The 26,431-nt window shown below is 42.5% G+C and overlaps 1 protein-coding gene across 3 annotated transcripts in view; it reads right to left on the bottom strand.

Annotated features, from left to right (window-relative positions):
- Window positions 1-16,851: 16,851 nt before the first annotated feature.
- The window catches only part of LOC106586160 (myosin light chain kinase, smooth muscle), a 98,934-nt gene continuing 89,354 nt past the window's right edge, over window positions 16,852-26,431 (bottom strand). For all 3 annotated transcript variants that reach the window (XM_082968876.1, XM_014173075.3, XM_082968877.1), the window contains 8 exons: window positions 26,105-26,308; window positions 24,029-24,246; window positions 23,645-23,768; window positions 22,158-22,310; window positions 21,573-21,696; window positions 20,205-20,295; window positions 19,436-19,564; window positions 16,852-18,977 (listed from right to left, as the gene is read on the bottom strand). In XM_082968876.1, coding sequence (XP_082825002.1) covers window positions 18,745-18,977; window positions 19,436-19,564; window positions 20,205-20,295; window positions 21,573-21,696; window positions 22,158-22,310; window positions 23,645-23,768; window positions 24,029-24,246; window positions 26,105-26,308 — 1,276 coding nt within the window. In that variant the 3' untranslated portion in view covers window positions 16,852-18,744. The remainder of the gene's footprint in view (window positions 18,978-19,435; window positions 19,565-20,204; window positions 20,296-21,572; window positions 21,697-22,157; window positions 22,311-23,644; window positions 23,769-24,028; window positions 24,247-26,104; window positions 26,309-26,431) is intronic.

Here is a 26,431-nt window from a genome sequence, read left to right as displayed (position 1 = left end):
ACACCCGTTGCTGACAGGTGCATAAAATCGAGCACACCGCCATGCAATCTCCATAGACAAACATTGGCAGGAGAATGGCCTTACTGAAGAGTTCAGTGACTTTCAACGTGCCACTGTCGTCGGATGCCACCATTCCAACAAGCCAGTTCGTCAAATTTCTGCCCTGGTCAACTGTAAGTGCTGTTACTGTGAAGTGGAAACGTCTAGGAGCAACAACAGCCCAGCCGCGAAGTGGTAGGCCACACAAGCTCACAGAACGGGACCGGCGAGTGCTAAAGCACATAGCACATAAAATCATCTGTCCTCGGTTGCAACACTCACTACCGAGTTCGAAGCTGCCTCTGTTAGCAATGGCAGCACAAGTACTGCACACAAGCCTAAGATCACCATGCCAAGCGTCAACTGGAGTGGAGTAAAGCTCACTGCCATTGAAATCTGGAGCAGTGGAAACGCGTTCTCTGGAGTGATTAATCACGCTTCACCATCTGGCAGTAGGACGGACAAATCTGCTTTTGGCGAATGCCAGGAGAACACTACCTGCCCCAATGCATAGTGCCAACTGTACAGTTTGATGGAGGAGGAATAATGGTCTGGAGCTGTTTTTCATCGTTCAGGCTAGGCCCCTTAGTTCCAGTGAAGTGAAATCTTAACGCTACAACATACAATGACATTCTAGACGATTCTGTTCTTCCAATTTTGTGCAACAGTTTGGGGAAGGTCCTTTCCCTTTTTCAGCATGACAATGGCCCCCGTACACAAATCAAGGTCCATACAGAAATTGTTTGTCGAGATCGGTGTGGAAGAACAAGACTGGCCTGCACAGATCCCTGACCTCAACCCCATCAAACACCTTTGGGATGAATTGGAACGCCGACTGAGAGCCAGGCCTAATCGCTCAACATCAGTGCCCGACCTCACTAATGCTCTGTGTGGCTGAATGGAAGAAAGTCCCCGCAGAAATGTTCCAACATCTAGTGGAAAGCCTTCCCAGAAGAGTGGAGGCTGTTATAGCAGCAAAAGGGGGACTGTCACGCCCTGACTATAGAGAGCCCTTGTTTCTCTATGGTGTAGTAGGTCAGGGCTTGACTAGGGGGTATTCTAGTTTAGAATTTCTATGTTGTGTTCTAGTTTTATTTTCTATGTTGGTGTTTTGTATGGTTCCCAATTAGAGGCAGCTGGTAATTGTTGTCTCTAATTGGGGATCATATTTAAGTAGCTATTTTTCCCACCTGTGTTTGTGGGATATTGTTTTGTGTTTGTGCATGTGCACCACGTAGTCACATTTCGTTGTTTGTTTATTGATATATTTTGTTTTGCTAAGTTTCACTTTGGAATAAAGATGTGGAACTCTACACACGCTGCGCCTTGGTCCGCTCATTTCCAAGACCGTGACAAGGACCAACTCCATGCCCATGATTTTAGAATGAGATGTTCGACGAGCAGGCGTCCACATACTTTTGGTCATGCAGTGTTAAATGTGCAATATTTGAAGTTACAGATTTTTTCCCCGTTGCAACTCATTGCAGGCATACAACAACAATTATAATACCTGTTTTAAAACCAGTAAGCCTATCTTAATAACATTTTCATTACAATCATGCCCTTTTTTTTATTACATAATATTCTAACCTTCATCACATAGCTCTAATAATTGGCCTTTCTTTTTAGGCCTTAGGGGCTCAACAACTAGCCTATTATTCTGTACACAAAACGCCACAAATTAGCTAATGAACATACAGAACAGTAGTGCTCAGCAGAGCTATGCCTATAAAATACACAACAATGAACATACCAACAACAGTCAACAATAGCAGGGTCTCTCTCAGACGTCTGCAGTGGAGAGCAGCCAAGGCTGTGGAGTGAGTGGGATAGACACAGACATGATGCTGCAGCTGATGAGGCAGCGCACCGTAGATGGTGTGTGTGTGTGTGTGTGTGTGTGTGTGTGTGTGTGTGTGTGTGTGTGTGTGTGTGTGTGTGTGTGTGTGGCGTGTGTGTGGGTGTGTGTGTGTGTGTGTGTGTGTGTGTGTGTGTGTGTGTGTGTGTGTGTGTGTGTGTGTGTGTGTGGGTGGATGGAGATGGGAATGAGAGACATTGATTTCCTGGTGGAGGGTGGGGGTGGAGGGTGGGGGTGGTTGCAGACATGCCAGGGCCTCAGCTGGCTGAGAAAGGCAGGGAGACAGGGTGTTAGTAGTCAAATCAAATCAAATTCTATTTGTCACATGCGTCGAATAGAACTGGTGGAGACCTTACAGTGCAATGCATACCCCTAAGCACTTAACCAACAATGCAGTTTTAAGAAAATACATTAAAAAAAAGTAAGAGATAAGAATAACTAATAATTAAAGAGCAGCAGTAAATAACAACAGCCGGGCTATATACAGGGGGTACCGGAATAGAGTCAATGTGCGGGGGCACCGCTGTCGAGGTAATTGAGATAATATGTACATGTAGGTAGAGATTTTAAAGTGACTATGCATAGATAATAACAGAGAGTAGCAGCAGCGTGGGGGGGGGGGGGCAATGTAAATAGTCTGGGTAGCCATTTCATTAGTAGTCCTCTGGAATTGAAGAGAAGAGAAGCTAAATAGGAAAAAACATGTTTTTCTATGACAACTGCTAGGCTAAACACTATGGTATATGTTTTGTGTCACAATGAAGAATGACCTAATAGACACCTCCAGAGAAGGCTCTTTTGGCCTAATCCACATAGAAGAATGGGAGAATATGGTGCTTCAGCTGCTCAGTGCTGCGAGGCCTAGAGAAATCCCCACTAAGGCAATCCTAAGAGGGCCCAAAGTGCACCGCAATGAAATGTAAAATGCCAAACAGATGCCCAAAATAAAGAGAGCACAATCAAATCTCTGTGTCAGGAATCTCCCAGGGACACCATTTCACAGATGTTGCTAAATTTGTCTACAAAGCTAAAGGAAGTAGTGTTCTTAAACGTCAGAGTGCTCATGAGAGAGGGAGAAGACGTGGCACAAAGAGAACATTGTGGTAGAGCCACGACAGAGCCAGAGTTTGCAACCCTCCCTAACCCCAAAGTTGTCTGTTGATCAGTGGGCAAGATTTTACACATCACCCACATTGGGACACCGCTCAGGTCATTCTATAAACCACAGGAGGCTGCTGAGGGGAGAACGGCTTATACTAATGGCTGGAACGGAGCAAATGGAATGGCATCAAACACCTGGAAACCATGGAAACCATGTGTTTGATGTATTTGATACCGTTCCACCTATTCCGCTCCAGTCAATACCACAAGCCCGTTCTCACCAGTTAAGGTGCCACCAACCTCCTGTGCTATAAACATAAATAAAATTTGACATTTCGAAAGGTCCATTTTAGTTCAGAGTAAACAGTGGTATAGGAGGTTGGAAGTCCTCATTTTCAGGCCAATTAAGCATTGTGGACAGAATATTGGGCTTGTTAAGGTTTCCAGCTGAATGAAGGCCTTACACATATCTTGTCTATGAGTGTGTTAAGTCCTAAACTGAGAACGTAATGTCAGATGCATCATAGAATGAAGAGGCCCTCTAGTGCATATAAAGTGTACTACAGGGGAAATAAAATAAAGATGCAAAACACAGCATTCACACCACTTTGGAGGAAATATGATATATTTAAATGTGATTCACACAGCAAGAAGGAACATTTAAAACATAACTAGCACTAAACGTTGTTTCATAGACCTGCCAGTGTGTATTCCAGTCTAACGTGGTGGTACTGAAACTCATCTGTCGTGAGTCATCCAGATAAGCCTGAGGAACCCATTTTCAGAGCTAGGGCTCCCTAATAGTATTTCTGCTGAGTTATGTTTGTAATGGTTCAGCTACTCTCTGCAATGGAACTGCTACAGGCGACATACAACGTGCGCGTCCCAAATAGCACCCTACTCTCTCTATAGTTCACTACTTTTCCCATGGGCCCTGTGCACTTTATTGGGAACAGGGTGCCATTCGGGACGTAACCACTCCCAGTATAGAGAAATTGGAATTTAATAAGAAGTGCATCCATTCCAAGATAATTTGTTACTATTTACCTAATGACAATTCAGATACTTGACAACACAAGGGTAATCTGTTTTTTGTTACGTGATCGGTTTTCTGTATAGGTAAGGATAGTCTTGGCATTCAACCTTCATCAAATGAACAACAGTGGGGCTGGGGGAGGGGGAGGGGACCTGGAGGAGTCAGAGACTGAGAACTCTAAAGAGGATACTGTTGTTGGGATTTAGAGGAAGTCTTCTATTAGCAGAGAGAGAACCACACTGTGTTTACCCCACAATATCAATAAATCAAGGTTTCATGTTGAAACTTTAAATGCATCTCTGCAGTGAAGAAGTTATGAGTCATGCATTTCATGACATACATACAGCGCCTATTACTTGAACATGATTACTCTGGTAAATTTTATATAAATAAATCAATGTTTTGAAAAGTAAAAAAAATTCAAAAAGGCTATTACTTTTTTGCATGTGCACCCAGTTCTCATCCTCAGAGGAAATGTATGCAAGTAAAGTACAAGGGTGGGCTGGTAGCCTCAAGGTTGAGAGGTGTTCCTGTCTGAATCCCAGGGCTGACAGGGTTCATCTGACAGGGCTCATCTGACAGGGCTAGGCTGGAGTGGTTGCTGGCATCAAAATAACACACATACAGCAGGTGACATTAAATTGTATAATGTGATCTGTGATCAAAGTTGATCCTCAGTTGAGTTGATGCGTTTGTCACATGGTCACTGATCTTTGGAACAAGAATACACAGAGCCAAGCCTCAAGAATCAATCAGACGTTATTATCTGCTGGCAATAAACTGGACTGAATGTCTCACAGTTGTACATTAGTATCTTAATAGGCTCATAATATGATTATGAATATTAGGTAAAGGATTTACTACAGTCTTCACGCTACTTCATGTAGAAGTAGGGGAGAGAGGTACTAGAGAGAGAAGAAGTTTACCTGTAAGGGTATATATGAGTAAAAGGGGAAAGTCTGTAGATTTCTTGTACAAGCCTGAGCTGCAGAGTCTTTGGTAAAAACGTTGAATATATACAGTACCAGTCAAAAGTTTGGACATACCTACTCATTCAAGGGTTTTTCTTTATTTTTACTATTTTCTACAAGTGACTAGGCGTTGGGATTAATAATAATAATAATAATATTAAGAGTATAAAACAAAGTAGCAGCAGCGTATTTGTATTTGTATTTACAGTATTATGGATCCCCATTAGCTGCTGCCGAAGCAGCAGCTACTCTTCCTGGGGTCCAGCAAAATTAAGGCAGTTAATACAATTTTAAAACATTGCAATACATTCACAGATTTCACAACACACTGTTTGCCCTCAGGCGCCTACTCCACCACTACCACATATCTACAGTACTAAATCCATGTGTATGTATAGTGCATATGTTATCGTGTGTGTGTGTGTGTGTGTGTGTGTGTGTGTGTGTGTGTGTGTGTGTGTGTGTGTGTGTGTGTGTGTGTGTGTGTGTGTGTGAGTGTGTGTGTGTGTGAGTGTGTGTGTGTGTGTGTGTGTGTGTGTGTGTATACATATGTCTGTGCCAATGTTTGTGTTGCTTCACAGTCCCATCTGTTCCATAAGGTATTTTTTTTATCTGTTTTTTAAATACAATTGTACTGCTTGTGTCAGTTACTTGATGTGGAATAGAGTTCCATGTAGTCATGGCTCTATGTAGTACTGTGTGCCTCCCATAGTCTGTTCTGGATTTGGGGACTGTGATGAGACATCTTGTGGCATGTCTTGTAGGGTATGCATGGGTGTCCGAGCTGTGTGCCAGTAGTTTAGACAGACAGCTCAGTGCATTCGAAATGTCAATACCTCTCATTAATAAAAGTAGTGATGAAGTCAATCTCTCCTCCACTTTCAGCCAAGAGAGATTGACATGCATATTATTAATATTAGCTCTCTGTGCACATCCAAGGGCCAGCCGTGCTGCCCTGTTCTGAGCCAATTGCAATTTTCCTGAGTCCTTTTTTGTGGCACTTGACCACACAACTGAACAGTAGTCAAGGTGCGACAAAACTAGGCCCTGTAGGACCTTCCTTGTTGATAGTGTTGTTAAGAAGGCAGTGCATCATTTTATCATAGACAGACTTCTCCCCATCTTAGCTACTACTGCATCAATATGTTTTGACCATGACAGTTTACAATCTAGTGTTACTCCAAGCAGTTTAGTCATCTCAACTTGCTCAATTTCCACATTATTTATTACAAGATTTAGTTGAGGTTTAGGTTTTAGTGAGTGCTTTGTTCCAAATACAATGCTTTAAGTTTTATAAATATTTAGGACTAACTTATTCCTTGCCACCCACTCTGAAACTAACTGCAGCTCTTGGTTGAGTGTTGCAGTCATTTCAGTCGGCGTAGTAGCTGACGTGTATAGTGTTGAGTAATCCGCATACATAGCCACACTGGCTTTACTCAAGGCCAGTGGCATGTCATTCGTAAAGATTGAATAAACTAAGGGGCCTAGACAGCTGCCCTGAGGAATTCCTGATTCTCCCTGGATTATGTTGGAGAGGCTTCCATTAAAGAACACCCTCTGTGTTCTGTTAGACAGGTAACTCTTTATCCACAATATAGCATGGGGTGTAAAGCCATAACACATACTTTTTTTTTCATCTGCTGACTATGATCGATAATGTCAAAAGCCACACTGAAGTCTAACAAAACAGCTACCACAATCCTTTAATCATCCATTTCCCTCAGCCAATCATCAGTCATTTGTGTAAGTGCTTGTTGAATGTCCTTCCCTATAAGCGTGCTGAAAGGCTGTTGTCAATTTTTTTACAGTAAAAAAAAATCTGACTTTACCAATGGGTAACAGGCTGATTGGTCGGCTTTTTGAGCCAGTAAAGGGGGCTTTACTATTCTTGGGTAGCGGAATTACTTTAGCTTCCATCCAGACCTGAGGGCACACACTTTCTAGCAGACTTAGATTGAAGATGTGGCAATATCGTCCTCTAATATCCTCAGTAATTTTCCATCCGAGTTGTCAGACCCCGTGGCTTGTCATTGTTGATTGGCAACAATAATTTTTTCACTTCTTCCACACTCACTTTACGGAATTCAAAATTCTTTCATAATTTGGTCCGTTATACTTGGATGTGTAGTGTCAGCGTTTGTTGCTGGCATGTCATGCCAAGTTTGCTAATCTTTAAACTATTCAAATATAGAAAGTCGCACACTCCATGTATAATCTCCCAGCAATTTAATGCGTATTTACCAACATTTCGGCATCACTGTGCCTCAGGAAGGCACAGTAATGCCGAAACGTTGGTAAATACCCATTAAATTGCTGGGAGATTATACATGGAGTGTGCGACTTTCTTTATTTTGATAGTTTATAGTTTATTCGCCATTTGTCATTTGTTATTATTCTGGGTGTGCGCCAGCTCATGTTTTTTTAAGTTTGCTAATCTTGCCAATGAAAAAAATCATTGAAGTAGTTGGCAATATCAGTGGGTTTTGTGATGAATGAGCCATCAGATTCGAAGAATGATGGAGCTGAGTTTGACTTTTTGCCCAGAATTTCATTGAAGGTGCTCCAAAGCTTTTTACTATCTTTCTTTATGTCATTTATCTTTGTTTTGTAGTGTAGTTTCTTCTTCTTTTTATTCAGTTTAGTCAACCAGTTTGCAGTACATTTGCCAATCAGTTGTGCAGCCAGACTTACTGGCCATTCCTTTTTGCGGCATCCATCTCAATCATAACATCTTTCAATTCCTCATCAATTCACAGGGATTTAACTGTTTTTACAGTCATTTTCTTAATGGCTGCATGCTTATTAGTAACTGGGATACGCAATTTCATAAATGTGTCAAGTGCAGCGTCTGGTTGCTCCTCATTACACACCACAGACCAACAAATATTGTTTACATCCACATAAGAATCTGTCACGTCCTGACCAGTATAAGGGGTTATTGGTTATTGTAGTTTGGTCAGGACGTGGCAGGGGGTATTTGTTTTATGTGGTTCGGGGTTTAATGGGATATGTATTTATGTAAGAGGGGTGTTTGATTTATGTGTTCCGGGGTTTTTGGGTAATGTTCTTGTTTTGTATTTCTATGGTGTTCTATGTTGTGTATTTCTTTGTGTTGGCCTGGTATGGCTCTCAATCAGGAACAGCTGTACATCGTTGTTGCTGATTGAGACTCCAACTTAGGTAGCCCTGTTTCACCTGTCCCTTTGTGGGAAGTTGTTGTTGTACTGCTGTGTGAGCCTGCAACACTGTTCGTTCGATCGATTTCTTGTTTTGTTTGTTACGTGTTAAAATAAAGTTAAGATGAGCACTCAACCCACTGCGCCTTGGTCCATTACGTATGACGACCGTTACAGAATCACTAAAAAACTTCTCGTATGACCTCTTATACACTATATTAGGCTTTGGTTTTCCTAGATATGGCTACTGTATTGTGATCACTATATCCAATGGATTTGGATACTGCTTTAAAACACATTTCTGCAGCATTAGTAAAGATGTGATCAAGCTGGACTTTGGTCATTGATAAGTCATTGTCTCAACACAGCCTTATAATGCTGTGAAAGGATCCAGGAACCCAAATGATTTGGGTGGATCACATCCTCCTTATAAAACAAGCTTTGTTTCCAGAAGGTATCATAATTGTCAGAAAAAGTTACACCCACAGAGCTGCAATAGTCTCATAGCCAGGTATGGAGGGCATGAAGTCTGCTGAAACATTCAATGCCACAATTTAGGGAGGGTAGGGGGACAGATATAATGGGGTGTTTGTTGGTTTCAAGCAGTGACTCAATCAGTTCTTTAAAATCCATCTTCAGCTGTTCTCAGCTGCCATTCATAATGTAGTTGAATTCCACATGAACTATGGTAGACAAAATGTTCTGATGCTGATTTAAAATGTTTGGAAGCAGCTTATTGATATCCTGTACTCATGCTCCTGGATAGCACAACGTTTTTGCTCCAGGGACTGAGACATTTCTCACCATTGGCCGGAGAAGGGAATGGAGAAATCTGCCCATTCCTACCCCTCACACAATTCGTTGAACCTTTCACAGGCCCGCGAGAAGCAAGATAGCGTAGGCCCGCTGCTCGCAGCGATAGGTCCAGACCTCCCACAGCAGGCAGTGCCCTGTTAGATCCAGAGAGAGGGAAAGTAGACAAACTCGACGAAGCCGCTGCTGGAGTCAGCGTAGTATGAGTCAGCACCACCGTCATAGACACAGGCAATCCCAGCAATGAAGGCGCAGGTAGATCAGGCACCAGTGCAGCAAATCTATTCCATATGTCAATCTGCTCCGAACCTCTCGCAGTCACTCCTGTCCGCTTAGAAGCATGCCGCTGCCTTCGGTTTCAACGACTTGTGACATGGGACCAACGCTGATTGGAACAATCTTCTTGCTGTTCTTCTTGTGTGGATAAAGTTGTCTCGGAGCCTGTTGGCCTGAGACCCGATGCTCTGGTACCACTTGCTGACGGTAGCAGAGAGAACAATCCATGACTTGTGTGGCTGAAGTCTTTGGCAATTTTTTGAGGATTCCTCTGCCGCCGCCTAATATAGAGGTCCTGGATGGCGTGGAGCTCAGCCCCAGTGATGTACTGGGTCATCCGCACCACCCTCTGTAGTGCCTTGTGGTCAAGGGCGGTGGATTTGCCGTACCATGCGGTGATGCAGCCAGTCAAGATGCTCTCAATGGTGCAGCTGTTGAGGATCTGAGGGCCCATGAGGAATCTCTTCAGCCTCCTGAGGGGAAGAGGAGCTGTGCAGATGTGTATGTGGACCATGTTAAGTCCTTAGTGATGTGGACACCAAGGAACTTGAAGCTCTCAACCCACTCCCCTACAGCCTCGTCGATGTGAATGGGGCCATGCTCGCCCCCGTTTCCTGTAGTCCACGATCAGCTCCTTGGTCTTGCTGACGTTGAGGGAGAGACTGTTGTCCTGGCACAACACTGCCAGGTCCCTGACCTCCTCCCTGTAGGCTGTCTCATCACTGTCTGTGATCAGGTCTACCACCGTTGTGTCGTCAGCAAACTTAATGATGGTGTTGGAGTCGTGCGTGGCCACACAGTAGTACATCTGAATGTACTCATGTACAGTATGTTTTTCTTGAATATTGAAACATTGTTATGGATTTAAATCAACAATTGTTTATGTAAAGTAGAAGACGTGAAGACATGTGAAGGTAAGAGGTGACCTCAACGTGATCAAGACAAAGGAGATGATTATGGACCATTCTCATCGATGGGGCTGTAGTGGAGCCGGTTGCAAGCTTCAAGTTCCTTGGTGTCCACATCAACAACAAACTAACATGGTCCAAACACACCAAGACAGTCATGAAGCGGGCACGACAAAGCCTATTCCCCCGCAGAAGACTGAAAAGATTTGGCATGGGTCCTCAGATCCTCAAAAGGTTTTACAGCTGCACCATCAAGAGCATCCTGACTGGTTTCATCACTGCCTGGTATGGCAACTGCTCGGCCTTCGACCGCAAGGCACTACAGAGGGTAATGCGAACGGCCCAGTGCATCACTGGGGCCAAGCTTCCTGCCATCCAGGACCTCTATACCAGGTGGTGTCAGAGGAAGGCCCTAAAAATTATCCAGATTCCAGCCACCCTAGTCATAGACTGTTCTCTCTGCTACCGCACGGCAAGCGGTACCAAAGCGCCAAGTCTAGGTCCAAAAGACTTCTTAACAGCTTCTACCCCCAAGCCATAAGACTCCTGAACAGCTAATGGCTACCCAGACTATTTGCATTGCCCCCCCACCCCTTTTAAGGTGCTGCTACTCTCTGTTTATTATCTATGCATAGTCACTTTAACTCTACCTACATCTACATATTACCTGAATTACCTCGACTAACCAGTGCCGCCGCACATTGGCTCTGTACCGTTACCCCCTGTATATACCCTCACTATTGTTATTTTACTGCTGCTCTTTAATTATTAGTATTTTGTATTAAAAAAATGTACTTATCTATTTTTTACTTAACACTAATTATTCTTAAAACTACATTTGATTTGATTTTGTCACGTCCTGACCATAGAAAGATGTTATTTTCTATGGTAGAGTAGGTCAGGGCGTGACAGGGGGTGTTTTTCTATGTTTTCTATTTCTATGTTGTCAGGTTCTAGGTTTGTATTTCTATGTTAGGGTTTTGTTTGGGATGATCTCCAATTAGAGGCAGCTGGTCCTCGTTGTCTCTAATTGGAGATCATACTTAAGTAGGGTTTTTTTCCACCTGGGTTTGTGGGAGATTGTTTTTTGACTAGTGTATGTTTCAACTCTGCGTCACGGTTTGTTGTTCTTTAGTTTATGTATCGCATAGTTTCACAGTGTAAATAAAATGTGGAACGACACACACGCTGCACTTCTTACGACAACCGTGACAGATTTGACGTGTGTAAAATTGTGAAGTGTTTGTTACTGCAGGGGTGTTGGAGGGGGTGTATATTTTTGTGTGTAATTAATTAGGTAGAAATATTCTCCTGTAGCTAATTGACCTTGGAATCTGAGATTTATTACCATAAATATTATAAAATCATGATTTTCACGAGTGTTTGGTGCATGCTTTCGTCCATATTATATGCCCCCATTAATTTGTGGTTTAGGCTCCCACCATTTGGATTATTTTGGAACTGCACGGTCCGTGCATCATGACTAGCTCACATTAGTTAGCAGTAATATGACCAACATCAGTCAACATGAGGCTTTTTTTTATTGCCGATCAAATATTGGACATGGTTTATGAAAACATTGCAACAAAATTATTACTTTTTCCAACCATTTTTCTTCTTGGAAAATTACGATATAGTTATGCACTTGTAATTTGCATTTGCTAATACTGTAGATACCATGTTTAGCAAATAAACCCATATTCCATGGGTTTACTGACCACAATCAATTTAATTAATATGTTGATAATAATAATGTTGATTATTTGGTGTCTGGAGAGCACAGCCCATGGAAGAAAGCAGTGAGATATGCAACAAAGCGTTATGTTTCTGCAAAATGTTCAGTGCTAGCGAGCGGGGCGCTTCATTTCAGTCGTGCTGAGCCCCGGATGGTCTGAATGTCGAGTGACGTCCCTGGTCCAGAGTCCATAGTCCGTCATTATTTAGAATTCATTATTAGCTTTTCTTACACCTTTTTGACAACAATACCAAACCAATTATCTAAAGCCCAATTTGTAAGTCGCTCTGGATAAGAGCGTCTGCTAAATGACTTAAATGTAATGTAAATGTAAAGGAGTTTGAGGTTTAATGTCTCTTTATGTGTAACAGTGTCAGCTCTACTGCTCCACAGTGACTCCTTCCTCCAAGCTCCTTTAAATTCCTTCTGCATCATAGATTCCCGCTGTAGATAGTAGCATTCATGTTGTACTTCTTATTCTGCAAATAAATATGTCTGCCTTGGATTGAAGGTGTTGTATTTTAGAGTTGACATTATCCTTGTCATTATATGTCTATTGTAGCTTTTAATTGAGCTGTGTTGTGGTATTTGTGAATACGGAAATGTCATTAAACCAGAAATGTTTTCTCTTGAACAGATTCGTTTAAATTCATCACCACTGAAGATGATACGGACGCTGATGTTGGTGAAGATGTCCCCCTTGTCCTGTCACCTCTCACCTGAGGCCAGGTGACAGAGAGGAGTGTCTATGAGGGCAGAGGGAGTCTGATCACCCAGGAGCTGGAGAGAGGCAATGTGTGTTTGAGGCTGAAAGACAGTCAGATCATGGATTCTACACACTGTATGTCAGTTCATCCATGGAGAACAGCAGGAGGCGGCTTCGGTGGATTTATCGGTCCATGACGGTGCTCTATAACGACACTATTACAGTATACTGTTTATAAACACCTAAACACTATGGCATTCAATTGGATAATATGACAGATGTTGATTTGAAGGTAATAATGAATACATTTTGTTTTACATTATCATTATTCATGGATTTCCATCCTGAATAATGGACAATTAGGAAAATAGTATTTGGGCGAGTAATTACTTATTTGGCTGTTTTGTTTATTGACATCCACAAGGGTTTACATAGCCCTGCCTCCTCCCACAATACTGTACAGTATATCTACCGTAGTACCCCATCATTTCCCCTAATTAAATTCATTACCAGAAATGGGTCAATAAAAACTTGCTGTTAATTAACCTAATGAAGCTAACCGGATCCCATTGCTGCCCACAGTCCCTAAATGAGAGAGGATTGAGTTATTGGAGTAGTCTGATGCACTGTATCTTGCTCGTCCTGTATTCAAGTGATGTAGTCTACCACACATTACGCACCTCTGGTTTACACCATTAGTTCAGCCTCAAGAGTATTTACTACGTGAGACCCAGGGGGTCAAGCTGAAGAGGGAGGAATCAGCTGGTGAGCTTGGTAAGTGTGAGAGTCTGGAGGAGAGAAGATTGATATACATCATGTTCCCAGAACCAATCAGTTTGACAGACTAATTCATGAAAGATAATCTATAAATCAGTTAATAATGAACCATTAACTGATGCATAGTTTGTCATTAATTAACCTGTCAAACCGAATAATATTGATAATGTCTTATTGATTTTATAATGGTTGATAATCTAATGACGGTTGACATCAGAGAGGCTGGATGAGTAAAACAAATTCTGTAAGGTTTTTGTATATTTTTTATTTAAAAAACATTTTTTCACCTTTATTTAACCAGGTAGGCTTTTTGTATTGATGAATGAATGGATGATTGAATAAATCTGTTTGGCAAATCAATCAGAAATCAATAACGCAAAAATCGGTAATTAAATTAGATATCAAGGTGGAGAACAAAACTAGTGGAGAGAACATACATTTTGGTCATCAAATGAATATTATTAATCATCCATAATATTGTATTTTCCATAGGTGGGAGAAATGGAAAAACAACTGGAGGAAAAAGAGAAGCAACAAGAGGAGATGAGGAAGACATTGAGTGAATCTAAAAAGGAGTTACAGGAGAGTAACAAGCAACTACAAGACAAGGAGAAAGAAATCAAATAACTACTGGATGGGAGGCCAGTAAAGAAAAAACTACTTGGTGAGATGGAACTATTCAGCTATGCATCACAATTCTAACAATTCTTACGTCACAGAAGCTATGCATTAACTTAACTGCATTATTTGTTTGGGACTGTGTATTCTTTTGCACACTTTTCCAGTCATGCTGCCCGATGTTTTGTTTCCTGATTTTGATCTGTGATTTTGACTGACTTACAACACCCCAAACAGTTCTGGGTGTTAAGTGGTTTGTGTTGTGTAACAGTGGGAGAAGAGACCCCACACTCCCACTGAGAAGGAGAAATGGCATGGAGTGGAATCCTCCACTCAGTGAGTTAATGTATTTTATAGGGGTGGAGTTATTAACAGTGAGTTAATGTTCCTTACCCTGGGTTTTACAATGTTTTTAAAGTGGTCCAACCTACAGAGAGTGAGTGTGTTGAGCAGTGCTCTGTGTTGGTCAGTGCTGTGTGTTGGTCAGTGCTGTGCGTTTTTCCTAGTTGTAAGTCAGCCTCAAACACACAAGTTTTCCTACAATAATGTCTCCGGCCACTAGGAGTGCTGCCTCGATGAGCATTTTCTTGTTTGCTTATGGCCTTATACAGCTCGTATAAGGCCGTCTTAGTGCCAGCATCAGTTTGGAGTGGTAAATAGACAGCTACGAAAAATATAAATTAAAACTCTTGGTAAATATTGTGGTTTACAGCTTATCATGAGATACTCTACCTCAGGCGAGCAAAACCTCGAAACTTCCTTAATATTAGATTTCGTGCACCAGCTGTTATTTACAAATAGACACAGACCACCACCCCTATAGATGCACCGAAAACCCAGCCAGCTGTATGTTATTCATGTCGACGTTCAGCCACGACTCGGTGAAACATAAGATATTAGTTTTTAGTGTCCCGTTGGTAGCATAGTTTTGGTCGGTGCTCATCCATTTTATTATCCAATGATTGCACGTTGGCTAATAGGACTGATGGTAGAGCCAGATTACTCACTCGCCGTCAGATCCTTACAAGGCACCCTGACCTACGTCCCCAATATCGCTGTCTCTTCTTCATGCGAATGACAGGGATTTGGGCCTTGTCAGGTGTCTGAAGTAAATCCTTTGCGTCCGACTCCTTAAAGAAAAAAAATCTACATCCTGTACAAGGCGAGTAATCGTTGTCCTGATATCCAGAAGCTCTTTTCGGTCATAAGAGACAGTGGCAGAAACATTATGTACAAAATAAGTTACAAATAACGTGAAAAAACACACAATAGCACAATTGGTTAGGAGACCGTAAAACAGCAGCCATCTCCTCCGGCGCCATCGTCAAGATGAGACAGAATGTTGGACTTTGCCGTCTGTGTGCTCTGGGACCCCCACCTTCCTCCCGGTCATACAGTAGCAGTGGAGCCCCCCAAGGGCTGCTGGAGAGAATGGAGGAGATGTTTGCAGAGGGTTGTTGGGGACACACCCATGCTGACGGCATGAAAGAGCAGAGCACTGAGCAGTTTCTCCAAGCAGGGAGTGAGGACCTCCAGCAGCTTGTAGAGAAACGTGGGAGCAGGTACCATGTCCTCAACATTAAGGACAGGGCCCATGTCACTCAGGTCTCAGATCTGCTGGAGCAGGTAGAGGAGATGGTGGCATAAAACAGAGTGTTTCTACAGCAGTCAGACCTACCAGGAGGCAAAGGCCAAGGTCAGAGAGATGGAGGGAATAATACAACAACAAAAAAAGAGAGGGGTGAGGAAAGAGAGATGACACAGAAGCTTGAGAAGGAGCTGCAGAACTATCTGAAGAAAGATGCAGTAGTTCAGAAGCTCAAGGGAGATATCACGATACTTCATAAAATAATAACGGAATTAGAGACAGTTGAAATAAGAAATAAAATAAAAAAGAGCTGGGGAGGGAGACAGAACTAAAGAGATGTACAGAGAAGATGGAGGCAGGCTATTAAGGAGATAAGGGAGAGGCCAGAGTTGACGCAGAGGGAAGCCTGATGAAGATAGTCCTGACAGATTTACAGAGGGACATCATCATCTCAAAGACTAAAGATGCAGAGGGAGTTCAGTAGACAGATGGAGAATGATAAGAGGGATGAAGGATGGAGTGACTGAAACAGAACTTGAAAGAGCTCAGTGAAGCTCATTCAGTGTTAGAGGAGACTGGTGTGAGGAAGAGGTCAGAGGGCACTGGGCTGGGTCAGGAGAAACTCATTATGTTGGCTTCTCCACAATCTGATGTGATTCACCATCTCAGTCCATGTGTAGAACCAGATCAGATCTACTGTCAGATCAGATCTACGGTCTGAATAAATGTCTGGTCCTATCCACTGTCTAGAGAAGGAAGGGGGGAAGGTTCTGTAAAGATTTTTGATGAGACGGAATTCCAAAGCAACGTACATTAGCGACCTTGCACTGGAATGGACTTTTAGAATGAGAGAACCACATTGTTTTCACCCCACACAATTTATATTTCTTGAATCAATCAAAGCACACAGTATGTTTCATGTTTAAACTTTCATTATAAAACGCTAAATTTGGATCTTGTATGCTGATTGATTGATTGCCGTTAGTTATTCGCGATAATCCACAGGTAATGCCTATTAACAGTTAAATGTTATTTATCAATGCACATCCACTGTCCCACAGCCCAGCCAGCAAATTCATAAACTTGATCTCCTCTGGGAAGAAAGCATCTAGCGACCACAACGGAAATAAGTCCTTGTGCAATCCAGTCCCGTAATTTTTTTTTTAAATTATGTATTTTTATTTTAATCGATCAATACATTATTTCACACCTTAGGAACCTCCTCCCAATCACAATACAACCAACATGATTTTGTGATAAACATTTATTTAGTAACTGTGAGTAACTACACTTGTAGTGTTCTCATTACATGTAATTTGCAATTTGTCAAAATGATACATTTATAAAAAATTTAGAAATATAAATCTACATACATCTAATACAAAACAAATATAGATGTGATAATTCACTGGTCTGTTTAGTATTGCAAATTTGTAATATCGTGGACACGTGCTTGCAAGGAAGATCTCAACTGATGCTCAAATATGATCACATGACTCTGTGCTTAAATAAAAATACAATTTAAAAACATTCTTGAAAGAGCCCAGGGTAATTGCAAATAATGCTGATAACAAACACACCAGTCACTTTGGGCTTGTTTGGTTGAGGAAGAAAAATGTAGATAACTTGAAGGAAATCAAATACCTTTAAATAAATGGATAAAGCACAAACAGCTGGAATGTGGTTAATGTCAAGGTAATGTTATAAATATTAACATCTGAAATCTGCTATAACTGAAAAGTAAGTAGAAAAGAAAGTGCACAAACATAGCGAAAGGTCATCAAGCCCATTTTCAACCCCATTTCTGAGTGTGCCGGAGAAGGCGAGTGTCTTAGCAACGCAGCTTTTAGGGTCGTTCCACGAAATAAGTGCCTTTTGCACCCCTTTCGATATTTAAAGTAGAAATTGTACACAAATATTGCATTTTAAAAGCCTGTCATATTAAACGAAGTGCCACATGGAAAACGAAATCAATCTGATTCGTAGCCCTTTACACTCGCAGCGTTGTGGGTTTTGACTTGACAGCCTTTCTGAACCTGAGCACCTCGCCCGACAAAAAGTTGCCCCCATCCCTCTCGCTAAGTGGGCAACCGCCTTGACGTCACACAAGCAAGCCACGAGTCCAAATGTGCAGTTCACGTTTCCATATCATAAAACTCGTGTCATATACAGTGTCAACGTTTACGATCACTATGTTTGACGTACAGCTACAAGACGCCATGGAGTCACACCCTTGGTTGTCCTGAGCAGAACGAGCACGTTTGTTTATTGTGAGAAACTCGCCGCGGCGCACACACCTGAATGCACTCATGACTCCTTTCAATGCTCAGCAAAATGATCGGCTTCCCTGAATAGCATTGTGAAAGCCTAACCCTGTAATATCGTATGTTGTAACTTAGCTAGTCATGTTGGATGCAGGGTTGTGCTCCAAACAAAACAACGACAAGTATGTTGCTCCAGTTCCTCAAAGGCACAGCTAGGAGATCTAAAAAAATAAACACCTTATAGTTGGAAGACTCTTTTGGTCATAAAAGTGCATTACAATTTCTTAGGAACAGTGTACACTTTGGAGAGGTGTGTGGCCACTTGAAGACACTAGTTAGTCCTCTCACTCAAACCCTTGTCATTTCGGTGTCTTGTGTTGCACCTACCCCCACATTTGCCAGGGATATTCTTATCATGTTACTGACATTTCAACTTATCCCTATCCATATAGGCCAGTGTAAAGGGCTAATATGAATAAAGACTTGCTAAAGTGCCAAAATTCTGCATTTTGTCCCTCTGTGCATCCTATTCCTTTTCAAATATGTTTTTCAAAAGGAACATTGAACATCTGATAGTCAAATCATCGTGTAAAAGCAGGTGAGCTGGTTCTAATCTTTTCGGACATTTTCTGGTGTTTCGTGGTGGAAAACTGAGCAGGTCAAGAATAACACATCAACCTTGTTACCCATAGATACAAGCTAGAAATGTTTTAACAAGAAAAACATTTATTTGAAGCTTGCATTCAATTGCCCCTTCCTATTGCACACAACATGCTTCCATTCAAAAAGCACCTAATTGGTGGAACGACCCATTGAAGAGATTAAAGGCTAAACACAGGGGATATCATCTGTTAGTCTTGTACCGGTCGTACCGCTCATTCCTCCTCCTCCTCCTCTTCCTCCATCACCTCCACCAGGAGTTCGGCTGTGCAAGTGGCCTCGCCTAGGCTGTTGACAGCCTTGACAGTGTATTTGGCATCGTCGTCGCCGTTCACTTCCGAGATCACTAGGCTGCAGTTGCCCTCCTCGTCGTAATCAATCTGGAAGTGGCGGGTCTCCTTGATCGGCTGTTCGTCTTTATACCACACCACCTCTGGATCAGGGTAGCCTGGGAAAACACAAACAATCTTTATACTGTATATGGGTCTCAAATACCACCTCCTATTCCCTGTATAGTGCACTACTTTTGACCCGGGCCCATAGGCCTCGGGTCAACAGTAGTGCAAATATAGGGAATAGTGTGTCATTTGGGATGCAAGGTGTGTCTCATTGGCTATTCATAGGATGTAGGTGGCATTAGAAATGCAAATGGGATGAAACAGATGACATTGTTGTCCTTAATCCTGGTTTACTGACCTATGTCTATGGACAACCCTCGAGAGCAAAGCTTACACTGTGTGCTGCGTCCTGAAAATATATTGTCCTTCCTATTGTTTGGTTGATGGACTTCATGGCAGATGAATGGATTCAACACTTGTGACATACGTATATGTGAATTAGGAGATTGTGATGTATGTAAATGAGGAGGTTGTGATGTATGTAAATGAGGAGGTTGTGAGACATTACCCTCGATCTTGCAGTCAAATCTGGCTGCGCTCCCCTCCACCACCTCCACATCCTTGATGACTGAGCTGAAGGTGGGCTTGACCTGGGTTTTCTCCTCGTACTCTAGGCATTCAAGGAACTGGTTGTCCTCTATGAAACATGGGACAATGGGGGAAAACAAAATAACACATTGATTTTGCCTCAAGTTGAACTTAAAGTTGCACTATGCAAAAATCGCTCTGCCATTTCCTGGTTGCTAAAACTCTTAATAGTTCACCTAATTTCAGTTTATGGTGACAAAATAAGCTGGTATAGTGTAGAGAATCATTGTACCATCTAAACAGCTGTGAAATATATTTTCCATAACCAAAAATATTGTTGTTTCAGCCGTTTGAATCTGGTGTACAAAATCGAAAGTAAAAGACGCAAAAACAAAACTTAAGAACGGGAAGCATAGAAATAGCACACACAGAACAGATCTACTGCTTCTTAGACTTGCTTTCAAGTAGAATGATAGATCTATAACTACACATTTCGATGTGAATTTGGTCAGGTTGCCCAAAAAAAGTTACATATAGCCACTTAAACCACTTAACCAAAAACTGCTTTGAGTTTGAATAAGAGCAGCAGCACCAGTAACTGTACCAACTAAAGTGCTTCAAAAAAAGGAGGGCAAATGTTCACAGGGAGGCATTAATAAAACAAACACCCCTAGCTGAATGCCATCCCCTGCTTGGGGGTACAACAGAAAGGTTTGGAACATTCAGGAGGTAAAAAGAAGCCGTGTCACCTTCAGTAGGGGAGCCTTTCTTGGCACTGACGCCCGCCAACATCGCCATTGACGACAGTCTTCCGATGGCCCGCACTGCATGTCCGGTTTTCTGCCATGAAATCAATGATACACTCGTTACATGCTGTCGCAGTACAAACAGTCCTCGGTATAGGAATAGACATCATCAAGAAATGTTAAGAGGACGCTTATGAATTAATGGCCTTGTTTGTAACAATAAGAAATGGCCTGTTAGTTGACCATGAAGTACAGAGTAGGGCTGTGTCCCACAGGCAGGCTATTAAGGAGATAAGGGAGAGGCCAGAGTTGACGCAGAGGGAAGCCTGATGAAGATAGTCCTGACTGATTTACAGAGGGACATCATCATCTCAAAGACTAAAGATGCAGAGGGAGTCCAGCAGACAGATGGAGAATGATAAGAGGGATGAAGGATGGAGAGACTGAAACAGAACTTGAAAGTGTTGGAGGAGAGACTGGTGTGAGAAGGAAGAGGTCAGAGGGCACTGATAGGAGTGCTGGGCTGGGTCAGGAGAAACTCGTTAAGTTGGCTTCTCCACAATCTGATGTGATTCACCATCTCAGTCCATGTGTAGAATCAGATCTACTGTCAGATCAGATCTACTGTCCACTGGTGTATGTCATGCTGACCGTGGGGAAAGCAGGTCTGAATAAATGTGTCCCAAATGGCACCCTATTCCATTTATAGTGCACTACTTTTGACCAGAGCTATATATGGCATTGGCTGCCATTTGGGACACAGTCTATGTTCCTAAAACTTTGCTACTATAAACAAAGCATGGTGGATAACTTGATCCCTGAGATTGTTGCCGTCAGAACTTGTACATTTTGATCAAAACACAGGTCAAACGGACATCTCTCCACTTTCACCGTCTCTACTGTTTTGTGTTCTAGTTTTCCAAAGTAATACTCGCAGTTTGTACTTTTCAACCTCATGAAATGCTAATGGCCCTCCATGGTGACTGTTTAACACAATGAGAGGTTTGCTCATGGGAGAGCACTCAAAGAAGGAGTTTAACTGCAGGGACTTGGAAGCTCAGAGTACGCTAACAGTCAACAGTACAGTGATTTTCGTAGCGTCTCTTACAGTGGAACTTTAGCAAAACTCATAGTGCACTATATCTAGCACATTTTCTCAATCTCAATCATGTTTGGGTGGATTAATACGTTACGACACCGCTCTACAGTGCTCGTCTTGTGATTAAGACGGATGGCCATATGTTGATCTGTAACAGGAGACATGGTCTGCATCCCCAAACGTCACCCTATTCTATAGCGCACTACTTTTGACCAAGGCTCATAGGGTGCCATTTGGGACACAACGCATGATCTGTTCTGCTGTTTACCTACCTGCCATTTCCTTCTCAAGATGTACTTCTTCATCCTCTCCTTGGACAGCTTCTTGGCCTCCATTTTGCCAGTGTCTTGTTTTAGCCACGGGTGCTCATAGCACTGATCACATGTCAGTCTAGCCCTATGATCACAGAGACACATGCACATTGAGAGGCGCAAAGACTTTATTCACAGTGTATTACAAAACATCACATAGAGATTTGGACCGAGATATGGGGCCGCGTCCCAAATGGCATCATATTCCATATATAGTGCACTACTTTTGACCAGAGCCCTAGTCAAAAGTAGTGCACTACTTGGGGAATAGGGTGCCATTTGGGATGCATCCAGAGTCCAAAGCAACCGTTGGCAAAAGAAGACTAAATAACAGATATATGACACCTAAACAATCTAAACCGAGATATCTGGCAGGCTGATCAAAGCCATTTACACTCAAATCATGTCAGAAATGCCACCCTATTCCGTACACTACTTTATGATAAAGTATGGTAAAGTAGTGCACTATGTAGGGAATATTGTGCCATTTGGGACAGACCTGGCTCTTTAATCAAGCCGTATTTCAGAGAGCCTCATGTTGCTTACCTCATATCTTTCTTCAGCAAGTTGGTAATGAAGTCTTTGGCGTGGTCTGAGATCTCATCGAAGGCGTCGTCTTCAAAGTCCCAGGTGGCCGAGGTCACATTGGAAAGGGTCTCGTTGTCGTTATCCCCCATGAATGGGGACAGGCCACTCACCCTGATGGATGGAGAGGGGGGGGGGGTTGGAGAGAGGTGGAGCGTGAGAGAGGGAGCAAGTAAAAGAAAAGAGAGAGAAGTATAATGAACGCTTGACCTACAAAAGGTCTACCAAAAACCACTTCTGCTCTGCATGGAAAATGCGCCACACCCTGCCGGGCCCCTAAACAGCGCCCACTGGTGACACTTGGTAAGTGTTCATCACTTTCAACAAAGCCAGTCTTATTGGGCACACCCAGATGTTTTCCGTGCTAGACATAGGTCTTATATCGGTACACCACTAAAGCTTTTTATCCACCATGTACACTTTGAGTCAGGACTCTGTAACAGGACTGAAGAAACCTAGCATGCGTCCCAAATGGCACCCTATTGGCACCTTATTCCCTTAAGGCTTTGGTCAAGAGTAGTGCCCTACATAGGGAATAGGCAGCTGTTTAGGATGCAACACTGAAATCTCTGAGGCAATAGAGATCAGACAGCCTTACTTCTAACACTGCAATGTAAGCCGTGTGTAATAAATCTTTGTGGACCGAGGAGACCTCACAGAGGTTTGGGGCACTGGAGAGTATTGCTCTGCTCTGTCTCTATATCCATTTACAGGCATAGAGGTTGGAGAGGCCCATACACTGCCTGCCCGCCTGCCTGTGGAAAGTATCTGCTGCTGTGAGCATGGAAGCCCAGAGAAATCCAATAAGGCAGCATTGAGATTAGGGACACATGGTAGCAAATATACTTTATTTGAATAGTGCCCTATAGATTACCTACAGATGCTCAAATGATCAACAAACTATATTAATGCAACAGCTTGCTAGGTTACAGTTAGGGTTAGGTTAAAGGTTAACATTAGGTTAGGATACGGGTTAGGTTTAGGGTTAATGTTAGGATAAGGGTCAGGGTTAACATTAGGTTAGGATAAGGGTTAGGCTTAGGGTTAACGCTAGGTTAGGATAAGGGTTAGGTTTAGGGTTAACGCTAGGTTAGGATAAGGGTTAGGTTTAGGGTTAACGCTAGGTTAGGATAAGGGTTAGGTTTAGGGTTAACGTTAGGTTAGGATAAGGGTTAGGTTTAGGGTTAACGCTAGGTTAGGATAAGGGTTAGGTTTAGGGTTAACGCTAGATTAGGATAAGGGTTAGGTTTAGGGTTAACGTTAGGTTAGGATAAGGGTTAGGTTTAGGGTTAACGTTAGGTTGTATAAATGTTGTTGACAGTTAGTTGAACATTTACAAACAATCTATTTGGGATTATCCAAATAAAGTGTTAACAGAAGCTTACTCATTACAAGTAAGATTGGTTATAAGTGGTTATTAGGGTCATTATAACTGGTTTGACACTCACAGGATGTAGCAGATGACTCCTATACTCCACATGTCTGTTGGGTAACTGATTGCTTCATAGTTGATCACTTCAGGGGCCACAAACTCAGGGGTTCCAAACAGAACTTTCAATGTTCCAGAGCTTTCTAGGAGCACACAGGGAAAGACGGTTTCAAAAATGAAATGGTGTTTATTTAGCATTCATTAGAATAGGAAGTTAATGAAAAGATAGATGTTGCTATGATTCTGATTAGGGATGCAAAATTCCAGTAACTTTCCCAGATAGAAGATTTCTGGAATAAGCAGGATATCCAGGAATCCTCCCACCAGGATTTCTGGGAAACCTGTGAATTTGTGGAAAGTTACCGGAATTTCACAACCCTATTTCTGAAAATGTCCTGGTTACCTAGTCTGCGAGCAAGGCCGAAGTCAATGAGTTTGATGGTGCTCCCGGTCTTGTTGACACACATGATATTCTCAGGCTTGAGGTCCAGATGGACGATGCCCTGCTTGTGGATGTAATGAACCCCGTCCACAATCTGCAGCATGTACTTAATGACCTCTCTTTCTGTCAGCTCAAAGTCTTCATCGATGATACGCTCAAACAGCTCCCCACCAGAGATCCTGCAGAGAGAGAGAGAGAGAATGATGGTTGAGGTCCTGCGAAACACACTACAGCCAAATATGGAAATCCTTCACTGGATATCAAATACTTGTCATTTTAGAGTACCTCAAATATCGTTTTTTTTTTTTAGCTTTGACAGCTTACAAGACATATCATCTAAAATTAGTACTAAGGACAATTGCGGTTTTAAATGAGAGTCAAGTGAGTCCAGTGTTCTTCTGTCAGTGTACCATTTGATAATGCTATAAATACAAGAGGGGAAATCGTCCAGTCTAATGTGTTTACATCTCGAATACTTGGCAAGTGAACTTTTTCCAAGCATCACCACATAAAAAAGCCAACATTTCTGTCTGTGTGAAGTGTCTGTCTGGTCAAAAATAATTATTAGCCATGAATAATGGAGATGTTTAAATGCAAATCAATTTCCTTTGACATTCTCCAAAATAAATGTTATCATATCAATTTTCATACTCAGATACACTACATCACCAGAAGTATGTGGACACCCCTTCAAACTAGTGGATTTAGCTATTACAGCCACACCCGTTGCTGATAGGTGTATAAAATCCAGCACACAGCCATGCAAGCTCCATAGACAAACATTGGTAGTAGAATGGCCTTACTGAAGAGCTCAGTGGGATGTCACCTTTCCAACAAGTCAGTTTTATCAAATGGTCAACTGTAAGTGCTGTTATTGTGAAGTGGAAACGTCTAGGAGCAACAACGGCTCAACCGCAACGTGGTAGGCCACACAAGCTCAGAGAATGGGACAGCCGAGTGCTGAAGCACGTAGCCCGTATAAATCGTCTGTCCTTGGTTGCAACACTCACTACAGAGTTCCAAACTGCTTCTGGAAGCAACATCAGCAATAGAACTGTTCGTCGGGAGCTTCATGAAATGGTTTCCATGGCCGAGCAGCCACACACAAGCCTAAGATCCCCATGCGCAATGCCAAGCGTCAGCTGGAGAGGTGTAAAGCTCACCGCCATTGGAATCTGGAGCAGTAGAAACGCGTTCTCTGGAGTGATGAATCATGCTTCACCATCTGACAGTCCAATGGACGAATCTGGGTTTAGCGGATGCCAGGAGAAAGCTACCTTCTCCAATGCATAGTGCCAACTGTAAAGTTTGTTGGAGGAGGAATAATGGTCTTGGTTCAGGTTAGGCACCTTTGTTCCAGTGGGAAGGGAAATCTTAACGCTACATCATAAAATGAATGACATTCTAGACGATTCTGTGCTTCCAACTGTGTGGCAACAGTTTGGGGAAGGCCCTTTCCTATTTCTGAATAACAATGACCCCGTGCACAAAACGAGGTCCAAAAAGAAATGGTTTGTCGAGATCGGTGTGGAAGAACTTGACTGGCCTGCACAGATCCCTGACCTCAACCCCATCGATCACCTTTGGGATGAATTGGAACGCCGACTGCAAGCCAGGACTAATCAGCCAACATCAGTGCCCGACCACACTAATGCTCATGGCTAAATGGAAGCAAGTCCCCACAGCAATGTTCCAACATCTAGTAGAAAGCCTTCCCAGAAAAGTAGAGGCTGTTATAGCAGCAGAAGGGGTAACAACTCCATAATAATGCCAATGATCTTGGAATGAGATGTCTGACGAGCAGGTGGCCACATACTTTTGGCCATGTAGTGTAATTTGTCACACACAAGTGCTAAGTAAAAATCCTCAAGATCAAAACTGCACATGGACCTGTATTCATTCCAGTTGTATACCTACTAAATAACCTTCTGTTTCCGTTTCTAGTAAACTATATAGGGAATAGGGTGCATTTAGGATACATCCCGGGTAACCTAAATGAATATCACTTTTTGTAAAGTATGAGTTAAATATACTCACATTTCCAAAACCATGACGATGTCCGACTTGCCTTCGAAGGCATCAATGCACTGGACAAGTTTGGGGTGATGGAGGGAGTTCATTATAGCAATCTCTTGTCTCACATTATCTTTCTCTTTTGCAGAGTAGGCCTTGATGAACTTTCCAGCCCAATGCTTTTTCGTTGCCTTCTCCAAAAGTTTGAATACCTGTCCGAATTTCCCCCTAAAGCACAGAAAAGGAAAAGGATCATTTTTTGGAGTCTGATACAGAGGATATCATGGATGAGAGGCGTGCACAGTAGGCCTACTGCACATATAGATACATGTGTCAATGTGGACCAATGCT

Source organism: Salmo salar, chromosome 25 (assembly GCF_965601325.2).
Source record: "Salmo salar chromosome 25, fSalSal1, whole genome shotgun sequence".
NCBI lineage: Eukaryota > Metazoa > Chordata > Actinopteri > Salmoniformes > Salmonidae > Salmo > Salmo salar.
Note: the sequence above shows the minus strand (reverse complement) of the source record. Positions and strands in the feature narration are given on the sequence as shown.